This window comes from Piliocolobus tephrosceles, chromosome 12 (genome assembly GCF_002776525.5).
Source record: "Piliocolobus tephrosceles isolate RC106 chromosome 12, ASM277652v3, whole genome shotgun sequence".
NCBI classification, from domain to species: Eukaryota; Metazoa; Chordata; class Mammalia; order Primates; family Cercopithecidae; genus Piliocolobus; species Piliocolobus tephrosceles.
The window spans coordinates 35,327,226-35,353,527 of record NC_045445.1 but is presented as its reverse complement, the minus strand read 5'-3'; the positions used below and the strand labels follow the sequence as shown (position 1 = coordinate 35,353,527).

The 26,302-nt window shown below is 42.9% G+C and overlaps 1 protein-coding gene across 3 annotated transcripts in view; it reads left to right on the top strand.

Moving 5' to 3' along the window:
- The window catches only part of LONRF3 (LON peptidase N-terminal domain and ring finger 3), a 38,420-nt gene extending 12,543 nt beyond the window's left edge, over positions 1-25,877 (top strand). For 2 of the 3 annotated variants that reach the window (XM_023198704.1, XM_023198703.2), the window contains 8 exons: positions 3,620-3,884; positions 4,680-4,770; positions 13,917-14,031; positions 16,905-17,026; positions 19,617-19,775; positions 20,834-20,996; positions 22,001-22,150; positions 25,428-25,877. In XM_023198704.1, coding sequence (XP_023054472.1) covers positions 3,620-3,884; positions 4,680-4,770; positions 13,917-14,031; positions 16,905-17,026; positions 19,617-19,775; positions 20,834-20,996; positions 22,001-22,150; positions 25,428-25,583 — 1,221 coding nt within the window. In that variant the 3' untranslated portion in view covers positions 25,584-25,877. Of the gene's footprint in view, positions 1-1,133; positions 1,290-3,619; positions 3,885-4,679; positions 4,771-13,916; positions 14,032-16,904; positions 17,027-19,616; positions 19,776-20,833; positions 20,997-22,000; positions 22,151-25,427 lie in introns of all 3 variants that reach the window. The other variant, XM_023198702.1, reaches the window with a different exon arrangement.
- Positions 25,878-26,302: the final 425 nt, after the last annotated feature.

Genomic DNA, 26,302 nt, shown 5'->3' with positions numbered 1-26,302 from the left:
GGCTGAGCAGGGTTTGGCTTCGTGGCAAGTGCTGGCATCTGAAGGAACATCATGAAGAGACTGCTAGAGGCCAGAGAATGAATCAAACTGGAGTTTGGTGTTCTGTCAAATTTCACTGATGAATTAATACCCTAACTATGTATCCTCAGCACAGGACTGGAGCATCCCTTAGTGGATCTCCAAATACTGCAGGAGCTGCTGGGTGATAAGCACTGGAGTAGGTTTTAGAAGCAAAGTCACCTGCTCTCCTTGTGTTACATGTTTCAGTATATGGAAACACACATACACACACACACACACACACACACACACAATCCTTGCTGGTACAGGGGAAACTTGGGGCAAGAATGTGGACAGTGAATGGTGCAAGTTACATTAGAACGCACATCTACCCTCCCAGCTTATCCAATTGCAAGGGAAGCCAGCAAGAGACTGGAACCTCCTTGCACCTAGTACTTTAACTTAACCTAACATCCTCTGGGAGGCAAAGGCCAGAATAGAAAAGGCGAGGCTGGGAGAAGAGGGAGGAAGCTGGCGTTCTGTTTTTTGTAACAGTTAACTGCTCAGGTTCCCAGCTTTAAAGGGATTAAAGATCCAGGGGTGATGGTGGGGAGAGGAGGAAGCAAAATGGATGATGGAGAAAAGAAACAGTGAGGATCCTAGAAGATATTTGTAGACTTCTACCCACTGAGGTATTATGAACTTCAAGTTCTCCAACTGAGGTTTCTCTCCTGACTTCACCTCTCTGTCTCTTTCCTCCTAGATGAGTTTTAAAATCCCACTGCAGATATTTCTGTGGAGTGTTAGCACCAGCATCGTGGCTCTTAACCTTGGCTAGGCAACAGAGGCATCTGTAGTGCCTTCTCAAAATCCAGATTCCTGGGCCACACTTCAGACCTGGGGGTGATGGCAGTGGAAAGTAGAGAACTAGATTTTTCATAAGTTCCTCAGTTGATTCTGATGGCTACTGAAGCGAGGACCCCTGCCCCGGTGTGGTGTGTTGGGGACACTGGTCCAAGGCTTCCTCCCTGGAGTTCTGCCCTAAAAGCTGGCTCCCTCACCCCCGCCCTTCTCCCCTTCACCTGGGCACTTGTAGAAACTTAAGTAGTGAAGTCTTCTGTTTTATGTCACAGCTTCTCCTTAGTTTCTTTTCAACATCAGTCCCGGGGGATTCTCAGGAACATTCTCCCGATATCCTGAAGCTGTTGGCACCTCACCCTAGATTAAAGGAAAACGTAGAGTCAATGACTACTGAAGTTACCAGCCATAATCTGCCAAGGTTGTTACAGGTAAAACTCAACTCACCCAGCTCGCTCGTGACACTTCGTTTGACTGTTTTGTGGGCAAACGTGGGGAGTGAGCCCTCCCTCTCCTATTTTGGTTCCTGAGAAGGAAGAAATTGAGTCACTAGTGGTTCTGTTCTTTGCAAAGAACCTCTTAAAGATGCAGTTGTGAATTTCAGGCATGGTCCCAGAGTTATTCATTACATTGAAAAAAAATTTTGAGACAGGGTGTCCTTCTGTCACCCAGGCTGGAGGGCAGTCATATGATCATGGCTCACTGCAGCCTCAGACTCCTGGCCTCAAGAGATCCTCCCACCTCAGCCTCCCGAGTAGCTGGGACTACAGGCATGAGCCACCATGCCTGGCTAAGTTTTTTTTTTTTTTTTTTGGGTAGAGACGGGGTTTCACCATTTTTGCCTAGGCTGGTCTCGAACTCCTGGTCTCAAGTGATCCTCCCACCTTGGCCTTCCAAAGTGCTAGGATACATTTTTATTTTTTTCAGTTCTTGGTTAGATCCAGCCAAGAGAGATTTGACAGAACTAGAAAGGAATTGGCTCACTGCCCCTGGGCCGTACAATTTGGGTGGGTTTATAGGCTTTGGGGAGGAGTCTGAGAAGAGGGCCTGAGGATCCCTCCTTTCTCCCTCCTTTCGAGCTTTTGTCTGTTCAAACTGCTGGCCTTTGAGTGCCAGCACTTACCCTGTGCAAACACAACTCTGTTTGATTCTCAAATGGATGTAATTTTATATTCTTGCACTATGCCTTATACATAAGTAAGCTTCCAATACGTATTTGTAACAGAAGAGGAAAGAGATGTTGGAAAGAATGTTGAGTTGAAGGACCTGGGAGGAGGACAGGTATTTGTACCTTTCTTTGAAAACCAGAAAACAGAACACAAGAGAGATGGGCTCCAGGCCCTGGCTTTCCCGGCAGAGGGTAAGTGATCAGAAGTTGAGGATCAGAAGTGCAGACTCCAAGGGAGAGTTTAGCACTGAATGCCTGGGCACCTTTAGGGGGCAATTTTCCCTCCATTCATGCCCCATGTTCTTCTCCTGTGTATAAGCCCTGGACTCTCAAAAAAGGACTGAAATGCAGGTGTGCCCAGCTTTTCTTAAAAAACAGCAGAACTTAGAGGATCTCCTGAAATCAGAGAATCCCCAGTGATTTCAATCATTAAGATCACTATTACATGATTGAGGATGCTAATACTGAACCCAAATGCCTGGAGTGACTTCTAACTGCAGCTCCATCTGAAAAGAAGAAAAATAGCAGCCTTGGCTTTCCAGTGTGAACCAGCTGGGGAACAAGGATTGGATTTCCACCCAAACTTTGCTTTGCAAAGCAGTATACTCCTGAGTGGCCAATGCCTTTGGTTCATCGAAAGTCAAGGTTTTAGTACTGCTGTTGTGCTGGAGAAAACCCCAACTCCCCAAGTTAGAGACAGAGAAAACCCACATTACTTTTCTCCTCACCTCATTGTTTTCTCCCAGCTGTATGATCCCCTTTTTCACCTGTCTACCAATTTTCTTTTGGTAGGGTTAGAGGGAAACAACAAGATGAATATCTTGACCTGTGGACTATGGGTTTAGATTAGAGAGGGGTTCTCCATGTAAATCCGCATAAACATGTTGTTATTGCACTTACTTCTAAATCCTTTTTCAAATATCCATCTCCTGGGAAAATATTCTTTAAAAGGCTAAAGATATTGTTGGTTTTTTCGCCAGGTGATTTTGTCTTTTTTTTTTAATGCTTTTCACCCCAAATCTAGTAAAAGGAATAGTTTGTACCTTGTTCATTTGACTAGTGTAGCATACAGCCCTGCAGCATGAGGTAACTTGGCAGGCCTGTGAGCAGACCTGTGCCAAAGCCCTACCAAAAGTCCTTTTGGAGCTGGAGTTTGGGGATCGCAGACGGCCGTAAATGGCAGTGAGGGTCAGAGGAACTATTGAGTGACAGGATCTGCCCTCACTGCTGGCCTTGGTTTTGCTAAAGTGGTTACTGGGGAAGGATTTGATAGGAAGGGGAATTGGTGCTAGCCCTGGCATTTCCCCTTTTTGCACCTGCCCAAGGAGCCCCTCCTCCTACATACCTTCCTGTCCTTGCCTAGGGAAGTTCCCTAACTCCACCCAAGCTGGGCATGCCTTGGTTGCAGATGCTGTGTGGACAAGAAGTAGGAAATAATACCTTATGACGGCCCCCCAGCTGAGCTCTGTGTTCACTCTGCGATTGGGGTGGGGATCAGGACTCTATAGTTTCCCTTTGTCACTCTGGGTAAGAATATCAGAGGACAATATTGGTCCTAAGAAGATTCTGATATGTGGCTCTTTCTTCATCCAGGACAATATGGAGCTCCCACATTGTTCTAGTCAGGAGGAAGCAGCAGCCAGGGGAGATGGCAGCAGTCTGATGGACCCAGCTAAAGTGAAGGGGGATGGTCAGCAGCACCACATGAAAGACCAGGAAGAAGAGAAGGAGAAGCAGGATGCTACCTCTCCAAAAGCTGCTTCCGGCAAGACTGGAAAATGCCAGGAAAAGAAAAGGAAACATTGCCAAACTGAATCCCAAGAAGACACAGGGATGCCTAATAAAGCCTCCAAGCAAGGTACTGGCTCTACCCAGGGAGAAGGTAGCTTGGAGGAGATCCCTGGGCTCACCAGTATATACAAGTTACTTACCTCTGTCCGGGGGCTCCTTAGTCTCTGGGTGTGTGACCCAGCTTTGGCATTTACTAGCTGTGTGGCCTCAGAGATTCCTATGAGGCTTCTGTGAGATCATGCACCGTGCGTAGCACACTGTAATAAGTGTTTGATACTAATTATTAATATAATGGAACGCCAAAGCATTAGGTCAAGCACAGTATCAACTAATGGCATCCCATACCCATGGGGATGCCACTTCCTTCTAGGGCAACTTCTCGCTACCCCCATCCCCATTCTAGGAATACAGGATGAGGAAAGTGAGGTCAGGCCTCACCCTGCTCATTCCCAGTTGTGTTCCCATAGGTAGCTGTGTGAGAAGCTGCAGCTGTGGCTTGCTATCTTTCCACGAGAGGTTGGCAGTGCCAAGATTCAGTTTTAGCTTTGAAGGCCTGGCTCAATCCATTGAGTTGCTGTAGCTTCTGCTGTTGAGAGAGGTGCCTGTTGCATTTGAATGAAGTCCCCAGGGCTCCTGGACATTCTTTGACTTGCATTTCTCTTTCTGTTGGGGCTGCTGGAAACCTGAGAGCCTACTTCTGAGTGTCCCACTCTCAATGGCTCAGGTGTCCACTAAATCACCTCTCTGGGAGGTGGTAGTGAGAGTGGCAAACTGAAAAACGCATTGGATTCTTTTGCCTCAGAAGTACTATCTATGAAACTGAGGTGGCTCCACTGCTGACTTCTTGCTTTCTAAATCGCAGATCCTCCCACTGATCAGGGGGACAAACCTGCTCTCAGTTTACCACTTGCATCTTTCGACGCATCTGACCTTGAATGCGCTCTATGTATGAGGTACGTCCTGTGTACTATCATTTACTTCCTGATGTTTCTTCATCTCTGGTGTCTGGACCTTTCTGCTAGTGACCTACTGCTAGATTGGTTAGCATGTAAAAAGCATAGCTCTAATAGAATGCAAATCACAACGTTGATTGTCACGTGGGTCAGCTTGTGTCCCCTTCCCACAGACCGCATTCCCTGCATTCCTGACTCCTGACTTGGGAAGAACCTGGAGTGGGAAGGGAACGGTCTATTCACAGGTCACAAACTGATGGCCCACTGGGTTGAATATGTCTGAATATATCTTGTGTGTGTGTGTGTGTGTGTGTGTGTCTTTTTTTGGAGACAGAGTCTTGCTCTGTTGCCCAGGCTGGAGTGCAGTGGTGCAATTTCAGCTCACTGTAACCTGTCTCCCCAGTTGAAGCGATTCACGTGCCTCAGCCTCTTAAGTAGCTGGGATTACAGGCCTGCACCACCACGCTTGGCTAGGTTTTGTATTTTTAGTAGAGACAGGGTTTCACCATGTTGCCCAGGCTGGTCTCAAACTCCTGAGCTCAAGTGATCTGCCTGCCTGGGCCTCCCAAAGTCCTGGGATTACAGGCCACTGCACCTGGTCTGAATATGTCTTTTGTTTGACCCTCCTGGGGGTTGTTTTTCTTAAACGTGAATGTCTTGAGACAGGACGTGTACTCTCCAGTTGACCATGCTCCCCGCCGCCCAAATGCCTTATTCCAACCTGGTGTCACAATTGCATTACATTCCTAGCCCCTAGAGATAATTTAAATTTTGGACCCCAGCACTAATCTCAGTTACACCGTCAAGAACTCAAGTTCAAGGACTACTGTCACTCCCACAGATCTATTCTTGGGAAGCCAAGTGGTGGGCCTGACTAGCTTTTGTTTTGTGTTGTGCCATGAATATTAGTGGTGGGCCTGAGATACTTAGCCAAGTATCTCCCTACCAACCAGTGCCACATTATCTCTACTTCCTCAGATCTCTGGAGAGGCAGATTATCCACATGCTTCCCCACCTCCCAAAAAAGAGGCTATGATTATGGTGTGTGTAACCATATACAATTTTTTTTTAAATTGCTTACATGTCTTTGATTTCACAGCTGTGACTTAGTAGCTTAGAGGAGGGGCTCCCTGGTGCTGTCATTTACTGGCTGTTTACCTGGATGGAGCAAGTGACATTCTCTGCTACTGTTTTCTTGTCAGTAAAATAGAGAACAGTGTACCTACTCCATGCGGTTGTCATGATTAATTGAGAAAAATCTATTTAACACCTGGAATAGTGTCTGGCGTATAATAGATACTCAGTAAATGTTAACTTAGGAAAAATAAAATAAAATAAGAAATTAAGATGATTGACCCAAGAGAAAATATAACAAAAAGTCTTTTCATTTAATTTTTAAATATTAAGTTAAATTAATTTTGGTTTTGAGACAGTGTCTCACTTTGTCACCCGGGCTGGAGTGCAGTGGCGTGATTTCATCTCACTGCGTCCTCCACCTCCCGGTTCAGGCAATTCAGCCTGCTGCCTAGCAAATTTTTGTATTTTTAGTAGAGATAAGGTTTCACCATGTTGGTCAGGCTGGTCCTGAACTCCTAACTCAGGTGATCCACCCACCCTGGCCTTCCAAAGTGCTGGGATTACAGGCGTGAGCCACTGTGCCTGGCCCTAAATAAGTATTTTCATACACTACATGGTGGGATCCAGCCAGCAGAAACTGCTCAGATATTTCCTCGCCCTTTAATGGGCACATATGCTTCTCATATTGATCACCTGCATTTGTATTCTGAATGACTGTTGTCGGATGACTAAAAATGAGTAACACAGCCATTACCTGAAATGTGGACCTTCTTTCTCTTAAAAAAAATTTTGGATGCCAGATTTGCTCATAAGCTTTGGCAGACCTGATAACAAACAGCTCAGCAGGTGGAATATTGAAGCACTCAAAGCAAGCCTCACATGATGTCAGGAGTTGATGTGGGTGGAGTGGGCTAGGGTGGGAGGGGCTAAATGAGCAGGTTCCTTTCACTACTTCCCTCACCCCCTCACGATAGAATGGCAGGTGGGTTCTGGCAAAGCCAAGGTAGAAGATAGAGAAATCCTGCTTCCAGGCAGAGCAATGGGCTCCTGTAGGTAATACCGTTGTGACTCTAAGCCCATGATGTGAGCTGTGGAGTAGACTTGACTTAGCCTGCTCAGAGACCAGGTCTTTGTTGTGCGTCTCCTTCTTAACACTCCCCGCAACATCCAGGGGACAAGAAATCAAACATACAGACTCATCCTGTTTGTGTTTTCTCTGAAAACTAAGAATCCTGAGGTGTAAGTTCTTTTGTTCCTCTACTTTCTCCCTTTCATCTTGTTTGTCCTTGAACTCAGCAGGGGGCTTTGAAGGAGGTCTCCCAATTTGGTCCAAGAAATAAACACTAAGAGGAGAAGACCCCCTTCTAGTTGGCTCACTCGAAATTTAAAAGCCACGATTTCTCTTATCCTGCCCCTCCATTCTAGTGAGACTTCAAAACAAAACAAAGCAAAACAAAACAAAAACCCTCTGTGCCTGGAGTAGCCATTGCATAAGCTGCTAAGTTATAGCTGGCCTCTTACTGCTTGATGGTGATAAGAAACCTACTAAATCTAGAAAGAACTTTGGATCTTGAGGTTCTGAAAACTGCAGCCATCAGTCAGAAGCATGTAGTTCCCTTTCCAACAGGGTTTGTCTGTAAGTTAGACAGATGGAGTTCCCTTTCCAACAGTGTTTGTCTATAAGTTAGACATCGGATGTTGGCAGAGGCTATTTCATACACATGCTTCAGCTTGAATTATGATAGCATTGAAAAAGCTTTTGATTCCACCTCTCCAGTATTGTTCTTCTCTTTCTTGTTGTTAAGAATATGATTGGTTCTCTTATTACCCTCATGTGTCCTTGTGGGAGAGTGTCTGGGAGTAAAGATAGTCTGAAACAATCTGTAGGGGTCATGAAATTAGACATTTGTACTATTTGTGCAAGATTTTAGTATGAAATCCAGTTTCGTGGAGCTGCATTTGTAGAAAAACAAGTTAGAGTGTGAATTTGTATACACAGATTCTAGAGAGAAAATTAGGAGGAGCAGGTTGTAAGTTCCACGGGGAAAAGGGTGGAAAGAGTGAGTGGAACAATAATCAGAGGTGTGTAAGTGAGGACCATTCCAATCTCCAAGTCTCCCTTGCTGAACTGGGAGAGCTCTGTTGAGGGAAGTTGCCCCCTAACTTCAACCCTTCAGAACTCTGCCCCTCAGTCGTTAGTGGTTGCAAGTGCTCCTTTGATATTTGCCTCGTGTGGATACCTTAGCCGTTGGGGGCCACCTCTGGGGCTGCTGTGGAGCAGAACTTTTGGGGTGACAAGAACATTTTGAGATATGCAGTAAGAATGTTTGATATTTGAACCAGTTATCTAATGGCCTAGTGACCTCTTTGTCAATTCTCACAAGAAGCTTTATATTTAACCTAGTTTTAGCTACTCAAGTAGCTGGGTGTTAAGGATCCTGTCAGTTCACTCTCATTCAATCGCTCTGTCTCTCTCTCTGTCACACACATCTTCCTCCCTTCCCTCCCTCTCTCCCTGTTTCTCCCTCTCCTTCTCCCCTCCCTCCTTTCCTCCTCCTTTCCTCTTTGCTCTCATTTGATAGCAGAAGAACACAATACAAGGATGTAACTGGTGGGAAAAGATAGCTATTTCCAGACAAGCCAAACATTTGATCCGGGCTGACATCAAACTGAAAGCATTTATGATTGCTATTGTTTACTCCATCACTGTAACAATGTAAAATGTTTTTTGTGTGAAAATCTGGCCCTGCTCTGATTTATAAATACCTCTTGGACGCGTTTTCTGAAATTGTTACCTAAAGTGGTAAATAAAAAGGATTCTAGTCAAGTTCTCTCTCTGTCTGTCTCTCTCTCTCTCAGAAGGAGGGAGAGAGGAGACAGGGAGGGAGAAAAGTGTGCATATGAGTGTGTGTATCTACATGTAGATGGATGATATCTATTTGGATGCAGAAATACATGCACATAATTGCTGTCACATCATAGAGTGAAGAAGAAGAATGGGCTTGGGAGTCAGATCTGACCTCAGATCCCAAAGCCCTGCTACTTACCAGCTGGCTGTGTGATCTTAGGCAAGTTATTTTAACCTGTCTGGGTTTAAATTTTCTCAATAGTATAATGAAGCTAATCATAATTACCACCTCTTAATATACAAAGTTAAGTATTGACACACCAAGAAATATAGCCAGAGAAATACATTCCATCTGTTCCAGTCACTTTACTCAGGCCGTGCAGAGAAGCAGAGTAGCCCTAAATATAGAAATGAATTGAGTATTGAAAAGTGTAATGTATTCTAAGCATCTGAACCTTGAACTATTTCAAAGCAATAATTATGCAGCATCTGTGGCCACATTTGTGTTTGCTACTACTCAGTCAGGGGCATTTTAATCACAGCTTTTGCTAAGAGATTGCTGTGTCCTTTTGTGTGTGTTTTATTCATCTGCTCACTAAATGTCAGTATTTATTGCAATTAATTAGCCAGCTATAACTTTGTTATTTTAGATAGATTGCATTAGGTTACACTCTTAAATGAACAATAGGCCCAATTGCAAAATTCTCAGGAAAAACAGTTTTGCATATTAGTTGTAGATACAGATTCATCAATTATCTTCATCATTAGTACCATCGAATAATATAAGACATTCAGATTCACAGGACTAACTTACCAAGGAAATGAGATATTTTGGTTTGGCTGCTCTGGTAATTAGATCACAGCAGTGGTTTCAAATCACGCTTTTGAAAAACATTTTAAATTGTGAAATACACACAGTGGAAAAGTGCATAAAATATAAATATGTTCTCTTAACAAAATATTGTAGAGAAGATATTTGTGTAACCCCTCTCAGTTCAAGAAGTAAAACATTGCCAGGACCCAAGAAGCTGCCCATATGCCTCTTCCCAATCATAGAGGATACCTGTAGGGAGGTAGGTATCCTTCCTACCCCAACCACTATCTTGACTTTTATCTTGTTTCTCTTTATAGCTTTACTACCCGTATATGCATATCTAGGTGATGCAATCTAGTTTTGCCTACGTAAAAGCTTTACATAAACTGAATTACCCAGAATTTATTCTTTCAATCTGGCTTGTTTTACTCAGTATTAGGATTTTTCCATGTTATTGCATGTAGGTGAAGTTTGTTCATTTTCATTATTGTATAATATTCCATTGTATGAATCCACCAGTTCTCTTATGGATGGATGTTTGGGTTGCATCTAGTTAGGGGATATCATGGGCAACATTGCTATAAACATTGTTTACATCTGCTGGTGCATATAAGTGTTTGTTCATTTTCTGTTGGCTTCCTTCTCTTTTTCTTACTGACTTCTAGGGGCTCTATGTATGCTCTACATACAAGTTCTTTGCTAGTCGTTATGTGTTGCAGATACTTTCTCCTACTCTGGCTTGCCTTTTTGCCCTCTTAATGACATTTTTGATGAACTTAAAAGCGCTTCCTCTTCTTTTTTATTTTGAGATGGAGTCTCACTCTGTCGCCCAGGCTGGAGTGCAGTGGTGCAATCTCGGCTCACTGCAACCTCCACCTCCTGGGTTCAAGCGATTCTCCTATCTCAGCCTCCCCAGTAGCTAGGATCACAGGCACGCGCCACCACAGTCTGTTAATTTTTACGGGGTTTTGCCATGTTGGCCAGGCTGGTCTTGAACTCCGCCCACCTCGGCCTCACAGCACTGGGATTACAAGTGTGAGCCACTGCACCCAGCCAAAAGCTCTTCATTTTAATACAGTCAAAATTATCCATCTTTTCATTTATAGGCAGGGTTTGTGTCATAATTCATTTTTTTACCTTCGGGTCATAAAGATATTCTCCTGTTTTATCTTTATTTTATTTTATTTGGCTAATTAATTTATTTAAGACATGGGGTGTCAAACTCCTGGTCTCAGGTGATCCTCTTGCCTCAGCACCCCCCAACAAGTAGCTGGGATTAGAGGTGCCAGCCACTGTGCCTGGCTATTTCATCTTCTGAATGTTTTATTGTTTTGCTTTTCACATTTATTTTTACAGCCCACATGGAATTGGTTTTTGCGAATGATATGAGAGATGATCCAATTTCATTTCCCCCTATAGATAGCCAACTCTCTTAATACCATTTATTGAGAAGGCTATTTATGTATTGAAAATCTTTCCCCCATCTGCTTTGAAGTGGCACATATGTCATAAATCAAGAATCCACATCTGGATCTGTTTCTGGGCTTCCTATTCTATTCCCTGAGTCTATTTGTCCTTGTGCTAGTCATATACTGTTTTAATCACTAGAGCTTTATATGTTCTGTTACCTGGTAGAGTGAGTCCTCCCACATCATTGCTCTTCAGATGTATCTTGGCCCTTTGCTTTTCCTTATAAAGTTTAGAAATCAACTTGTCAAGTTCTACAAAAATAAACAAATGAAATAACCCATTGAGGTTTTTTATTGGGACTTAGTTGTTTACTTTCTTTCAATGAGGTGTTTGTAGCTTTTTCCAAAAGAGGTCTCCTATAACTGTTGTTAGATGTCTTCCTGGACACTTGATTTTTAAAAGCAGTTGTAAATGTTATCTTTAAGATGATAACATTTCTAATGTTTATTGCTGGTATATAGAACTATAATTGTGTGTGTGCGTGTATTTATCTAGTAGCTTTGTTAATTCTATTCTTATTCTAATAATCATTCGTAGATTCTTTTAGATTTTTCTAAGTTCACCATATCATTTGTGAATAATGACAGATTTGATTTTTTCCTTTCCAGTTCTCATATTTTGTTCTTGCCTTAGTACACTGAGACCTCCATAGTAAATAGTTTTTTAAAAAAATAACTTTGCTTTTTGGCCAATTGGATAACTAAAATTTATTAATTTTAATTAATTTGTTAAACAAATTAACTACTTTTTAAACAGAATCAAAAAATCCAAAAAGTACCAAAAAGATGAATATATGAAAAGTCTCTCTCCTACTCCAGACCTCCATTGGCTTGTTAAAAATATCCCATTTCTTCTGGTCCTCTTGACCTGCTGAATCTGGAACTTTAGCCAGTGGAGCTTCACGATATATATATGTATATATTTTTTTTGCTCCACACGTAACTGATATTTGAAAACCAATACAGGCAGTTTGCCTATGCAGAGATTAATGCGATTTGTGTAACACAGTGATCCTCAACCTTGGCTGTACATTAAAATCACCGGGAGGCTTTAAAAAAAGGCTTGATGCTTGTCCTGTACACTGGGTCTACTGATCTGAATCTCTGTAGATGCTATAGTGGGCATCTAGAGTTTCCATAAGCTCCCCAGGTGATTTGGGGAGGCAGGAAGGAGGGCTTACAAAGGGGCGAGAGGAAACATTTGGGAGTGATGGATATGTTTCCTATCTTGATCATGGCGATGGTTTCATAAGTGTGTACATATGTCAGAACTTATCAGATTGTACACTTTAAGTCTGTTCCATTATATATCAATTTTGCATCAATAAAGCAGTTTAAAGATAAAGCTGTCCAGGTGATTCTGATGCACAGCAATGATTGAGAATTATCCTTGTAATAGAAAAGGCACATGACTGGAAGTGGAAGTTGGATAGACTTTCATCTGTCAGCAGTTGGCTGTGCACACTTAGACAAGTAACTTCAACCCTTCTGGACCTCAGGTTCATTCTAGTTAGTGGGTTCAATTTCTTCACAAGTACTTTTCAGCTGGCATGTTGATTCTTCTACTCAGCCTGGCAGTGCTGGCCAGGCTGTTGGTGCACCTCCTGGCCACACGAGGGAGCCGTACAGCTGGCAGCCTCTGACTCTCCACTGAACACTCTTGTGAGGTGAAAATAGGCTGGTCAGGCAGGGAGGGGTCTTTCCATTCTTCCTGTGCCCCTCCTCTTGGTGAATGCAAGCCCCACTCCTCAACGGTCATCTTCAGCTACCCTCACTCACTGATCTCGCTGCAGGTGAGCCTTTTTTTAAGCAAAGCAAATCCATGAATTTCTGAAGGTACAGAACAGCTTTATCAAAGGATTCCCACGTTGCTTTGAAAATATCCTGCTCGGCCGGGCGCGGTGGCTCAAGCCTGTAATCCCAGCACTTTGGGAGGCCAAGACGGGCGAATCACAACGTCAGGAGATCGAGACCATCCTGGCTAACACGGTGAAACCCCGTCTCTACTAAAGAATACAAAAAACTAGCCGGGCGAGGTGGCGGGCGCCTGTAGTCCCAGCTACTCGGGAGGCTGAGGCAGGAGAATGGCATAAACCCGGGAGGCGGAGCTTGCAGTGAGCTGAGATCCGGCCACTGCACTCCAGCCTGGGCGACAGAGCAAGACTCCGTCTCAAAAAAAAAGAAAAGAAAAGAAAAGAAAATATCCTGCTCTCCCCAAGCAATTAAAATAGTACCAAATTGAAGTATATGTATGTATACATATGTATGTACACATGTAAATGTATGTATATGTGTATATGCATCAATATAGATCCATATCTGGTCTATATCAGTAAGCACACTAACAATACTATTCTCTCCCTATGAAAATTATCTATATAAAAGGCAGTTATGTTTGTTAGAGGTACAGTTTTGATATCCTTCAGGCATTAACATTGCTTAGACGAAAAGAGGAATCAAGGTTAGCAAACAAAGTTTTTTTCCATGGTAATATGATGTAAAGTGCTTAAGTGGGTAAATGTGTAAGGGAGAGAGTATGTGTGTCTGCGTGTCTGTGTGTCTGTGTGTGTTTACATATACTCAGGTGAACAGGTTGGCTAATATTTTCAGAATAGAATTTATCCAGACACTCTGTGCATTAATCTCTATTTTTCTTGGACCAGACAGGGCAAAAAATCTGAATTCCCCAGAAGAGATAGACTAGAATTGATGTCACAAAATGATCTAGCTATGTCCTAAACTTTAATAAATGTATTCTAATCCAGCTCAAAAATGAAAGGCAAATGTTTATCTGAAGTGCAACAATAGCGACTTTTAAAAAAGAACTCCTCCCCCACCCTAAAATAGTCTAAATAATGCTTTAAAACCTTAGCTTTGAGTTGCTCTTTTATTTTTGGTCTTATTGAAGTTTTCTTCCATTTTGATTCCTAAATTTCAGATTATTCTATGAGCCAGTCACAACACCTTGTGGGCATACTTTTTGCTTAAAATGCCTAGAAAGATGCCTAGATCACAACGCCAAGTGTCCATTATGCAAAGACGGTCTTTCACAGGTAAATCAATATTTCTTTGTTTGGTTTAAATCAGTATTTCTTTCTTGTTTGGTTTAGCTTATTTGGAATTGGGCACTAAGACAGTGTTCAACTGGACCCCAAGCCACTGCACTGTGGTAGGGCACATTACTCCCTCAAACCATCTATTTCTCCTGTCTTTTTTTTTTTTTAGACGGAATCTCCACTCTGTCACCCAGGCTGGAGTGCAGTGGCGCGATCTTGGGTCACTGCAACCTCCACCTCCTGGGTTCCAGCAATTCTCCTGCCTCAGCCTCCCAAGGAGCTGGGATTACAGGCGCATGCCACCACGCTCAGCTAATTTTTTTTTTTTCTTGAAACAGAGTCTTGCTCTGTCACCCAGGCTGGAGTGCAGTGGCATGATCTCCGCTCACTGCAAACTCTCCCTCCCGGGTTCACACCATTCTCCTGCCTCAGCCTCCCGAGTAACTGGGACTACAGGCGCCCGCCACCACGCCCGGCTAATGTTTTGTATTTTTAGTAGAGATGGGGTTTCACCGTCTTAGCCAGGTTGGTCTCGATCTCCTGACCCCGTGATCCGCCTGCCTTGGCCTCCCAAAGTACTGGGATTACAGGCGTGAGCCACCGCGCCTGGCCTAAGTTTTGTATTTTTAGTAGAAATGGGGTTTCACAATATTGGTCAGGCTGGTCTCGAGCTCCTGACCTCAGGTGATCCACCCATCTCAGTCTCCCAAAGTGCTGGGATTACAGGCATGAGCCACCGCGCCCAGCCTATTTCTCCTGTCTTATAGCCACTATTCCCATCTCCATAAAGTTCTTCAGGAAAATGAGGCAACCTGCAGTTTTTTATGCGATGTAAGTAGGGAAATCAATTTGTGTTGGAAACAAAAGTGTTAAATAGATGATAAACTTGGATCCTGGTTCTGATCTCATCATGGCACCTGATATACTGTGATCTTGAGTAAATCTTTTGTCCCCTCTAGGATTGGACTAGGTAAGCCCTGATGTTCCCTTATCATCAATGTTTATTCTGTGGCTTGAAGATAACAGCTCCAAAGGCCCCAGGAGAACCTCACAGAACTTCAGAGTGATCCTTGTCCAACCCCTCAGGAGCCACTGTACCTGGAAGCCCTAGAGCTTTTGCAGTAAGCCAATTTAGCCGACAGCAGCCCTCTAGGACTTCCAGGTTCTCTAAAACTAATCACACAGACTCCCACCTTTGTTTTTCAAGTGAACCTGAAGGAATTTCCTATAGAAAAAGAAGACCTGAGAATCCATCTTGTTTTCCCTCCCTCAGGGATTTATGTGTCACATTTTACGATTGGTGTTAATATTCCTTGACCCCTGTCATTCCTGAGGAGAGGTTGGAGATGCAAGGCTATCTCTAGGTGACTACAGGTCAAGAGAAGTCACATGTTGAGCTTTACCATCACCCCAGTATTTAAATTAACGGAATGGAGTGAAATAATCATCACTGGTAGCCCTTAGGGTATGTGTTGGGATTGGGAGGAGGGCCATTGTCATACCTTTCCCTAGATAAAGTTGTAGAATTTGCAGGCCTGATTGTAGGTGAGAAGTCCATAATCCTTATACTTAAATAGTACATCTGTGTTGTTGGAACACTGGAAAATTCAGATTAAGTGGAAAGAAGAAAAATCTACCCATATGCTCAGTACCTAGAGAAAACCACTGTTAGTTAACATTTTAGTATGTGCCTTTTCTGGCTTTTTGTTTTAGCATCAGCAGAGGAGTCACCTACTTTTTGGACCAACTACCTCCTCAATCACTGCTTATCCCCCAAAACTGGGACTGGGAAGTGCAGCTGATTTTCCCATAGCCAGGCAATGGCAGTGACAGTGGCAGATAAGGCATCCTGGAGACAGATGCTATACGGTTCAGGACTTGGGGTCTAGAAGATATTTTCATCTATCTCTGTGTATTCACATAGGGTCACACTTGCACCATTTTACATAGGATTAAATATTCCAATCATGTTCACTGCAGAATAGAGAGACAGCCCATACTGAGAAAGGAACAAAATCGTTTGAAGCCAACAGTTTTATACTCAGGCGCTCTCCTTGCTGGGACTGTAGGGGTAGTTTCCATAGCAAGCAATTATCCGCAGATGTTTTAACATCAGTTGTTTGGTTCACACCGTTAAATACCCACTACTTAAACATCCCTGGGTGTGCATCAGTCAGGGGTGTTTGGGAGAAGAGTAACAGTGACAATTGAGCCTGAGTCCAGTTCTTGAAATCATGACTTTTAATCTCAGTGATACCTAGATGGTATATTAGAAAGGCAAATAGACAAATCAATATTTAGTTGTTTGTGTTTTTTAAAACTAAAATTAAAAGAGAAAAAATAGGTAGATTTGGCAATATCCAGAAGCTCAAGCATTGGGTTAGGCTGGGAGTGGGACAGGGCAGGAAAGGATCAGTGATTGAAAAATACTTTTTAGTTCCCTGAACCTTTTGGCCACTAACTTTGAGCATATGCCAGATGGAGACCATTTCTGTGAGCTTGTAAACACGATCAACAGAAAATGGAAAGGGAAGGATTCCCCCCGCCCCACTTTTTGGACAAGAACATGATCTTGATTTCAGGATTTCAGGAAAATTGTGAGAGTTTTAAAACTTCAATGCAGGTTTTACCCCCTTGTTAAAATATTTTTTTTTCTAATTATAAAGATAATCAATTGCATGTGTGGTTTTTTCAATGAAACTAACATCCAGAAAATACATATATTATGATGGTATCATCTGCTGATTTGTGAGTCCAGACTACTCCAATATGTGGGTCATGTGACTTGTCCAGTGATTACATCAGAAGTGTTTTGCTGATGACTGCATATTACCTAATTGCATATTATCTAATTGCCTCCTCCCATATAGTGCTTGGCATCAAGAAAATACAGCAAAAATGTAATAATGGAGGAGCTCATAGCTAAATTCCTTCCAGAAGAACTGGAGGAACGAAGGAAGCTTTACGAAGAGGAAATGGAAGAACTTTCTAAGTATGTATATGCATATTTCTGTTTTGTTTCCCTCATACCAGCTCATGAGAGCTGAATGTACACATTACTTCCCAGCTTCCGACTTAGTGATGTCCTGCCAGCTGCTTGAAATTGGCTACGGTGAGAGTATTTACACCATGGAAATTGGCAAGTGCTACAAACCGGGGCTTCCCCTGCACCCAGAGAGCCAGTTGTTAAACATATCAGCATACCACTGAAGAAGCATAAGTGAAACCCAGTGATGAGGGTACACCCTGCCCCCAGTAACAGGGTATTTGTTGGAGAGAGTAAATTGGAGTAGCTTAATCAGGGGAACTTAACGAAATAGCCAAAAGATTGTTTTCAGATACATAAGGAGTTGCTATGAAGTTAAGAACTTTGGTGTCAACCAGAACCGGGCTTAAGACCCAGTTCTACCTCAAAGTGAGTCTACTTCACAACCCTAGGCAGGTCACTTAACCTTTCTGGGCCTTAGTTGCCTTATCTGTAGCTTGAGAATAATTTAATAATTTGAGTTCTTACTTCATGGACTTATTTTTTGAGATTGAGCCTCACTCTGTCACCCAGGCTGGAGTGCAATGGTGTGATCTTGGCTCACTGCAACCTCCGCCTTCTGGGTTCAAGCGATTCTCCTGCCTCAGCCACCCAAGTAGCTGAGATTACAGGCATGCACCACCATGCCCAACTAATTTTTGTATTTTTTAATGGAGACAGGGCTTCACCACGTTGGACAGGCTGGTCTTGAACTCCTGACCTCAAGTGATCCTCCCACTTGGACCTCCCAAAGTGCTGGGATTACAGGCGTGAGCCACCATGCCTGGCCACCTCATGAACTTCTTATGAAAATCAAATGACCTTGTGCATAGTAAGCCCTTAATTAATGGTAATAATGCTAATACTTGTTAAGTGCTTTCTCTGCCGTGCACAGGTAATGTGAGAGGTGAAGGGGAGGGTCAGAGGCGTCAGTGAGGCTCTCAGCGCTCTGCCTAGCTGTGAGAACAGCTCCCTTCGCCGAAAAAGCAGGAGGCAATCACTAATTTCTGCCTCTCTTGCTTCTGCCCTCCCCTCCCCCGATCCTCAGTAGAATCCTAACAGCATTCCAGAGGCAAGGTTCCTGACAGCAAAAATGGTTCTGGTTTCATGCCCACTGTGTAGAGAACATTCGTAAACTCTGCTAGTGACTTGTTTGAATGCACTCCTCACTTTGAATAATGTTTTTCTCAGAAACTAGAAATCATTTTTTTCTCACTAATTTACAGTGGAACTACTCAGGGGATCTTTATCTTTATTTCTGATCTATAAATTAGCATTGAGCCTCTCTGAGCCCTCATCTCAAATCTCATTTAAGGTCTTATTAACAAATACTGAGATGTATTAGGACTTTCTATGTAAATGAATCCTAAACTTGATCCTTTTGAGATTTGGGCAGTTGGTCTTGTATTTCTTGATAGGTTTAGGTTCAGGTGTTCCTGTGTTGAATTTACTAGACAAATAAGAAGACAAGGATCCCAGAGGAGCTGGCTCTGTTTTGGTTCTCCAACAGGTTGTGTGTGTGAATCTCTGGGAGTACTTATTGAAAGGCAGGGCCGGGCATGGTGGCTCATGCCTGTAATCATAATACTTTGGGAGGCAGAGGCGGGTGGATTGCTTGAGGTCAGGAGTTCAATACCAGCCTGGCCAATATGGTGAAACCCCGTCTCTAATAAAATTACAAAATTAGCCAGGCGTGGTGCCATGCACCTGTAATCCCAGCTACTTGGGAGGCTGAGGCAAGAGAATTGCTTGAACCCAGGAGGCAGAGGTTGCCGTGAGCCAACATTGCACCATTGCACTCCAGCCTGGGTGACAAAGTAAGATTCCGCTAAAAAAATAAAAATAAAAAAAAGGAGAAGAAGAAAGGAAAAGAAAGGCAGACCCTTGGGTTCCAATTCCAGAGCTAATACATCAGTATCTCTGGTAATGTGGTGTCCAAGTCATCTTGATTTAAGAGCCCCTGATGATTCTGATGCAAAGAAGCATTTGAGCATCACTGGGCTGGATTACTCTTGCCTATCTCTTGGTCCTTCCTCCTTTCAGCTGTGCCTACTTTGCAGATTCTTTGGGGTCCTTGCAAATTTGAGATGCCCTAGGGACCTTACATAGAATTTCCCACCACCCTTCTGGAGAGCTGAGCCCACTTCTATCATCAGCAGCCTTCCCCATGCAGCTTGAAAAACACCTGAAGAGATTGTTTTGAGTGGAGAGCATGAAAGAAAGAAAGACAAAATATGAATTATAGCTGTCACCCACAATATTAAGGTGCTAGAGAACTTTTTCAGCCAAATTAAAATGTGTAGAATGCCAATTTTAATTTCTTAGACCTTAGGCTAACCTCTGCATCGGATAATGGAACTCAGCCCACACTATCAATTGCATTTCAATATTTTTCTGTTAGCCATCAAAACTTGATGTATCTTTGGCAAGTGACACCGTCAAAAAACAAACTGGTGTCTCTTTGCCTTCCCCCAGGGGTATCACATGCTAACATTTGACCAACATTTTTGTTCTGTCCGATTGCTTTGAGATCCCTGTCATTTGCTCTTTCTGACAGCCTTAATAAGAATGTGCCTATTTTCGTGTGTACTATGGCCTATCCCACCGTTCCTTGTCCCCTGCACATCTTTGAGCCTTGTTACCGCCTGATGATTCGTAGATGCATTGAGACAGGCACGAGACAGTTTGGCATGTGCCTTGGAGATCCTGTCAAAGGGTAAGTAAGGAGCCATGCGAGCAAAAAGAGGTTGTGTAATGAGGGATTTCTCTTTTACTTTGGGGTACTCCCAGGAGATGGGGAGGTCTAGCTCATGAGGTTAGCCAACTGAAGAATATGAGCATTTGTGAGGATCAGGGTCCCTTTGGTGGTTAGTTTACCACGTGAAAGGCTGTCTATTTAAAGAACTCTAGAATTAATATTTGCTTAAACAAGTGGTATATGTTATAAAACTTCTAAGAGTGTGGGCCTTGGAGTCAAACTGCGTGTGTTCATTATCTAGTTGCAGCCTTGGAGCACGTTTGAGTTTGAGCAAGCTATTTAACCTTTCTGTATCCCAGTTTCCTTATCTGTAAAGTGGGTACAATAATAGTACCTACCTTGTTGGGTTTGCTGGGAAGATTAGTGAGTTAATAATGTACATAAAACGCTGAGCACAGTTCCTGGCTTCCTTAGTCCATTTTGTGCTACTGTAACAGAATGCCACAGACTAATAATTTATGAACAATCGAAATTTATTTCTCATGGTTCTGGAGGCTGGGAAGTCCAAGATCAATGTGCTGGCATCTGGCAAGGGCCTTCTTCCTTTATCATAACATAGTGGAAGGGCATAGCAGAAGGGCAACAGAGAGAGAGAAAGAAGGGGGTCAAACTTGCCCTTTTGTATTAATAACAACCCTACTCTACTTTCACCATATCAGCATTAATGCATTCATGAGGGTGGAGGCCTAATCACCTCTTAAATGTCCCACCTCTTAATAATACTACAATAACAATTAAATTTCAAAATGGGTTGTAGAGACAAACATTCAAACCATAGCACTGGCACGGTACATAGTATGTGCTCAATACATGGTAGCAGTTACACAAACACATTATGATTTTTTTTCTTCACACAGGCACTGCCTGTTGTGTAACTGAAGCTGTAACCCAGGGACAGGAAAATAGGCAGAAGTCCCTTGAGCCACAGCATGGGGTTACAGAAATGGCTGGGTGCCAGGCCAGGGAAACAGAACTCATCAAGGATCTATTCTCTTGACTCCATTCTCAATAAACAGGTTTGCAGAATATGGCTGCATCCTAGAGATCAGAAATGTTCAATTCTTTGCCGATGGCCGCTCAGTGGTTGACAGCATAGGAAAGAGGCGCTTCAGGGTGCTCCATCAGAGCCAGCGGGATGGCTACAACACAGCCGACATTGAATACATTGAAGACCAAAAGGTGAGGGTGGCCAGTGCCAAGAATCCCAAAGCCAGGCTATCCTCCTAACTTGGTACACAAAGATAGCTGCGAAAGGATTTCTCAGAACCCTTGAGGGCCGTGGGATTTCACACCAAATTGCTGCAGCAGCATTGAATGCTGCTGGATTGATATCCAATTGCAGTATGGCAGTGAGGGCACCTATTGTCCTGGCTCTGCTTAGCTACTGAGTTGCATTCATGCATAAGAAATGCTATCCTAGATCAACTCTGGGGCTCATTCAGCTTGGGAGTTAAGTCTTTGTCAAAGATACCAAGGAATAGATCTGGGGTGGGTCTATATGTATATATTTTATATATCGATTTATGTGTATTTTAAACTTTTTTCTTTTGAGACAACTATAGATCCACACATGCATTTGTATTTTAAAGTACGTAACCTGGCTAAGAGCCCTTCCCAATAATCCATCATCCCATAAGGCAGAAAGATGACACATCTAGTTAATCCTTGGTTTTCTGAGCTAATGGGTGCAAGAAGAGGTAAATAATCCTGTGTTCATTTATATTTACATTTGTTACATGGTAGATTAATAAATATCTGATGACTGAGTAAATGTGTTTGACCAAGATAGTTACATGCTAAGACTGACATACTCCTGTGTGTTTTCCAGCTAGCAATGTGAAAACAGATATAAAAATGAAAAGGGCAAAGGCATGGACTAGCATAACCTGATTTAACCACATGCCTCCACTCAGGCTGGTTTGAATCTCTGGTTTTCTGCATGTTTTGCTATTTCAGCTAATCTACCAGCTGAACCCTTCTCCTTTCTCCATGCTCAACAGTATATACACACTGTCCAGCACTTGACTAAAGGGAATTTCACATCAAGTACAGGAGAAAGCTGGATGGGTGAGCCTTCCCATAGGAAGGCAGAATGGATGCTCAAAGCGAGTCAGGTGTCAAAAGTGACTCCGGGAATGATGGAGAGGGTATAGAATGTTTCACTTCCACTTTGATACTTTCAGGTTCAGGGAGAGGATTGTGCTGAGCTCATGGGATTACATAACTGTGTCTATCAGCAAGCGTCATTGTGGTTTCATTCACTCAAATCATCCCTAAAGAATCGGATAGTCAGTCACTTTGGTCCCATGCCGGAGAAAGACGCTGATCCTCAGGTATAGAAAAATGTCTACTTTAAACGGGTTGCCCCACTAGAAGAGAGTGCCTAGTGTTTGTGATTAGATGGGTATGTGGTTGCCATTCAGCACACTGAATGCAGAGAGGAAGATGGATTTAATTTGGTGTTGTTTGGCTGCATATTGTCATGAGTAAGACCAAAAAGATCCCAAGTTAGAATTGGGGGTAACTAAAGTAAAGCAGTAAGAACTTGGATTCAAGGAAGGTTTTGAGAACTAAGTAAGATAAGAGAATAGGAACATAGATATTACCAACAGAAGAACCTTTCATGGGAGTCCAGATTCACACCATGGTAATGTTAGGGTGACAAGATACGTGCAAAGGCCAGGACTTAAGAGAAGGGTATCCTGGGAGCTGAGACCAAAAGCTACTGCTTTCAGGTAACTTCATAACCCTCTCCCTCATTGCTTTGGGAACTAGGGGATAGGGCTAGCCACCCTTATAAGATTACAACTTCAAGACCACAGAAACTTTTCATGCCTCGGTCTATCTATGCTTTGCCCTGCAAGTCTAGACCCTTGCTATTGTCCTCACCAGGGCTGAACAGCTCCTGAGAAAACTGACCCCATCATTAAATACTGTTGGTTGAGTTATACTAGAAAGTAGTTTGTTAGGTTCTACTGATCAGTGTTCTTCCTGGGGGATAGGCCTATTTGCAAGATCAAATTGCAGATCAGAAGCTCTCTAGAAGAGTGGAGATGGTTTTCACTAAGCTTTGCTTGCCTGGTATAAATCAGGGAGTACTTTCTTTCTAGGATAAGGCTGGAGATATCCTAACCACATACTTCCTCATCACCATCTTTTCCTGTGCTCCGAGCTGGCTCTCCTACATCAACACTCCCAGAACTTCCTTGATTCTTTACTTAATGCTCATCCTCAACTCTGTCACAAAAGAAATATCTAAATATGCATATTCTGACCAAAAGTCTGGTCCTTCTTACCTTTCTAGCAGTATAACCTTGGGAAGATCCCTTTCCCTTTCTCAACTTTTGTACCATCTCTGACATGAGGAGGGGTCTAAAACCCCCTCTTCCTCTTGCATTCTGAGGTTCTAAGACACCAGTCTGTTCCCTAACGAGCTGAAACGTCTTACTTTCCTCAGACCACAAAAGTGGCTCCTTCCACACCCATGCAAAGGCATCATGAGTCTTCAAGGGAGAAAGGCCAGTTAGTGCTTCCTGTGACCCAGCTCCTGGCTCTGGGCCATGGTGAGTCAGGACTGCAGCATATACTTCTGAGCAAACTCACGATCAAGCTTAATGTTCCCCTTCACCTTCCGGGAAGCGTTCTCCCTTAGGCAAAAGATACAGATCAGCAATGGTAACGGGAAAACACAGATGCTACAGTGTGATTCATAAAGGCTAATGACAGAGAAAGTTGAAATCTTGGCTTTCACTTCCTTTCTTCTTAGTTCTGTTATTATGTTGCTTTGGCAGCAGCAGCACCAGCAAAAAAGCAAAACCCAAACCCATCCCACTTTGCTCCAGTCAATGCTGCAGCCCCAGTGGTCCCACAAATAAGAATGTTCTGTCAGGAGGATGTTTCTTAGAAACTGCCACAAGTGTTAATACCAGCTTAAATATCTTTGTTGGTGATCCTTGGAAAGAAAGTTCAGAACATCAGTCTAATATTCAGAACTGATAATAGGAGGGAGAGCATGTTGCCAGCTTCAGGGAGGGACAAAAAAGAATGCAAATGAAGCTAGAGGCACAAAGAAGCAAAGAAGGCAGTGAGATGTGGTGATGATCAGAGGAACCAATTTGGAGCCAAATAATTTCAGGTGTAGGCACTTTTACCAGAATGGTTCTCTATAGTCCTAAAACCAAACTTGTGAAAGTTGTGGGCAGAAAGCTCGTTTTAAGCTTAGAAGGAAATAAGTTCCCAATGTCTGAAATATGTGCCAGGGAAGCTGCTTACAAACAGAATTTTGGGGAAGGATTTATGTGGAATAAGAAAGCTCTTTATTAAAAGGAAATCTAGGGGCAGAATATATTTATTTATTTATTTATTTTGAGATGGAGTCTCACTCTGTCATCTAGGGGCAGAATTTATTTATTTATTTATTTATTTATTTATTTATTTATTTTGAGATGGAGTCTCACTCTGTCACCGAGGCTGGAGTGCAGTGGCACATCTCGACTCACTGCAAGCTCCACCTCGCAGGTTCACGCCATTCTCCTGCCTCAACCTCCCGAGTAGCTGGGACTACAGGCATCCGCCACCACGCCCAGCTAATTTTTTGTATTTTTAGTAGAGACGGGGTTTCATTGTGTTAGCCAGGATGGTCTCGATCTCCTGACCTCGTGATCCACCCGCCGGCCTCCCAAAGTGCTGGGATTACAGGCATGAGCCACTGTTCCCAGCCCCGGGGCAGAATATATTTCTAATGTGAATATTTTCTAATTGGAATTTTTGCAAAGTGAGGTTGTGATTCTTTGGTACTGTAAATCATAGCCTTTGGTTTTCAGGGGAGAAGAGAGCTGTGGCCCTGTATAGTGACATGGTATATCTGGACTATTGCTTTCAGCCACATCAAGGAAATGAGGGGACTTAAAAGACATGCAAAGGTCAGGGGGTCATGGGAATTGAAGGCCTGAATGTTAAATGCCTCAGTCCAAAGGACCTCAACAGAATATTAGAAGTGGAAGAGACTACATAGTAGATACTAGCTTGTAAAATCACATTGGCTAGGAAGCATGGTGTATCTGTTAGGATATTGGTTGGTTTGCTTTAACAAGAACCAAAAATGACTGGAGCTGAAACAAGATGGAGGGGCTAAGTCCTGAACAGTTAGGGCAGCTCTGTTCCACAAGAGCATTCAGGGACCCAGGCTCCTTCATCACAAAACTCTACCATCCTTAGAATGTTGCCCTCATCCTCTTGATTGAGGAAGGCTGATCCTCACCACATCCATGTTCTAGCTAGGGGAAAGGGAGAGAAAGAGGAAGGCAGAGGACATATGCTGTTTTCCCAGAGCATGACCAAGAGATTACACATATCACTTCCCTTTACATCTCATTAGCCAGAACTTTGTCTCATGGCCTCACCTAGCTGCAAGGGAAGCTGAGAAATGCAGTCTTTTTTCTGGGTGGCTATATGCTCTGCTAAAATAAGGGGGAAAATAGATATAGGGACAATTAGCAATCTGCCACACGGAGTTGTTCTACCTGGGTCTTTACCTTGAGCATTTGCAACTCTGCAGACTGATGTTCTTGGATGGGTATAGAATGACCCCATTGTATTTCTCTGTTGCAGATGAACCCGAATGGCCCAGCCTGGTGCTGGTGGATGTTAGCGGTTCTTCCTTTGGAAGGCCGAGCTCAGCTCCCCTTCCTAGCAATGAGGTCCTTAAAGGATAGACTGAATGGTATTCGACGAGTCCTGGCCTTCATATCCCAAAACCAAAACTAGTGAGTGGATTGCTGAAGAGGAGCTCCCACCTTCCCCACTGCCGTTGGGGGGAGTCTTGTAAATATATCTAATTGCAATAATATCTTAACAGAAGGGAGTGTCAAACAGAGGCGTCAGCCTGCTGTTGATCACAGAGAGAAATTGAGTAGAAAGACCAAAAGAATGTGACCTATTTGAAACTTTCTGTCTTAAGATGCTTCTTGACATGCTGCATAACTACATGAACAGCAGAGGTGTTTAAGAGCCCAGAAAAACATAATTTGATTTTAACATTAAAATTTCCAAAAGTTTAAAGTGGTTTTGCTTTAATATTCTTTCTTTCATAGATCAATGACTGTGTGGTTGAAATGTGAAAACAAAGATACTAATAATTTTGCTGTATAATTTCACTGACTTGAGGTCTCATTCCAAATGGTTCAGGTTTTATAGAGCATTGTGTAAAATAATGTTCATACTTCTTTCTGTTTTAATAATTTATTTTTTGCACTACTGTATCCTTTTTTCTACATGTATGTTTGTAACTATGTAAGCGTATATTGCTCAAAAGTTCGTTGCTTTATTTATTGATGTGGTTTACCGTGTACCTAGGGGGAAATAACAATACTAGAAGTGTGCAGTTTTTGCTTTAATCTGTTTTTTACTATGGTGACACTAGTTCTTAGACCATTTCTGTATCTATCCAAGTGGATGCTTAAAAGGAGTTCAGAATGATGCTAAGA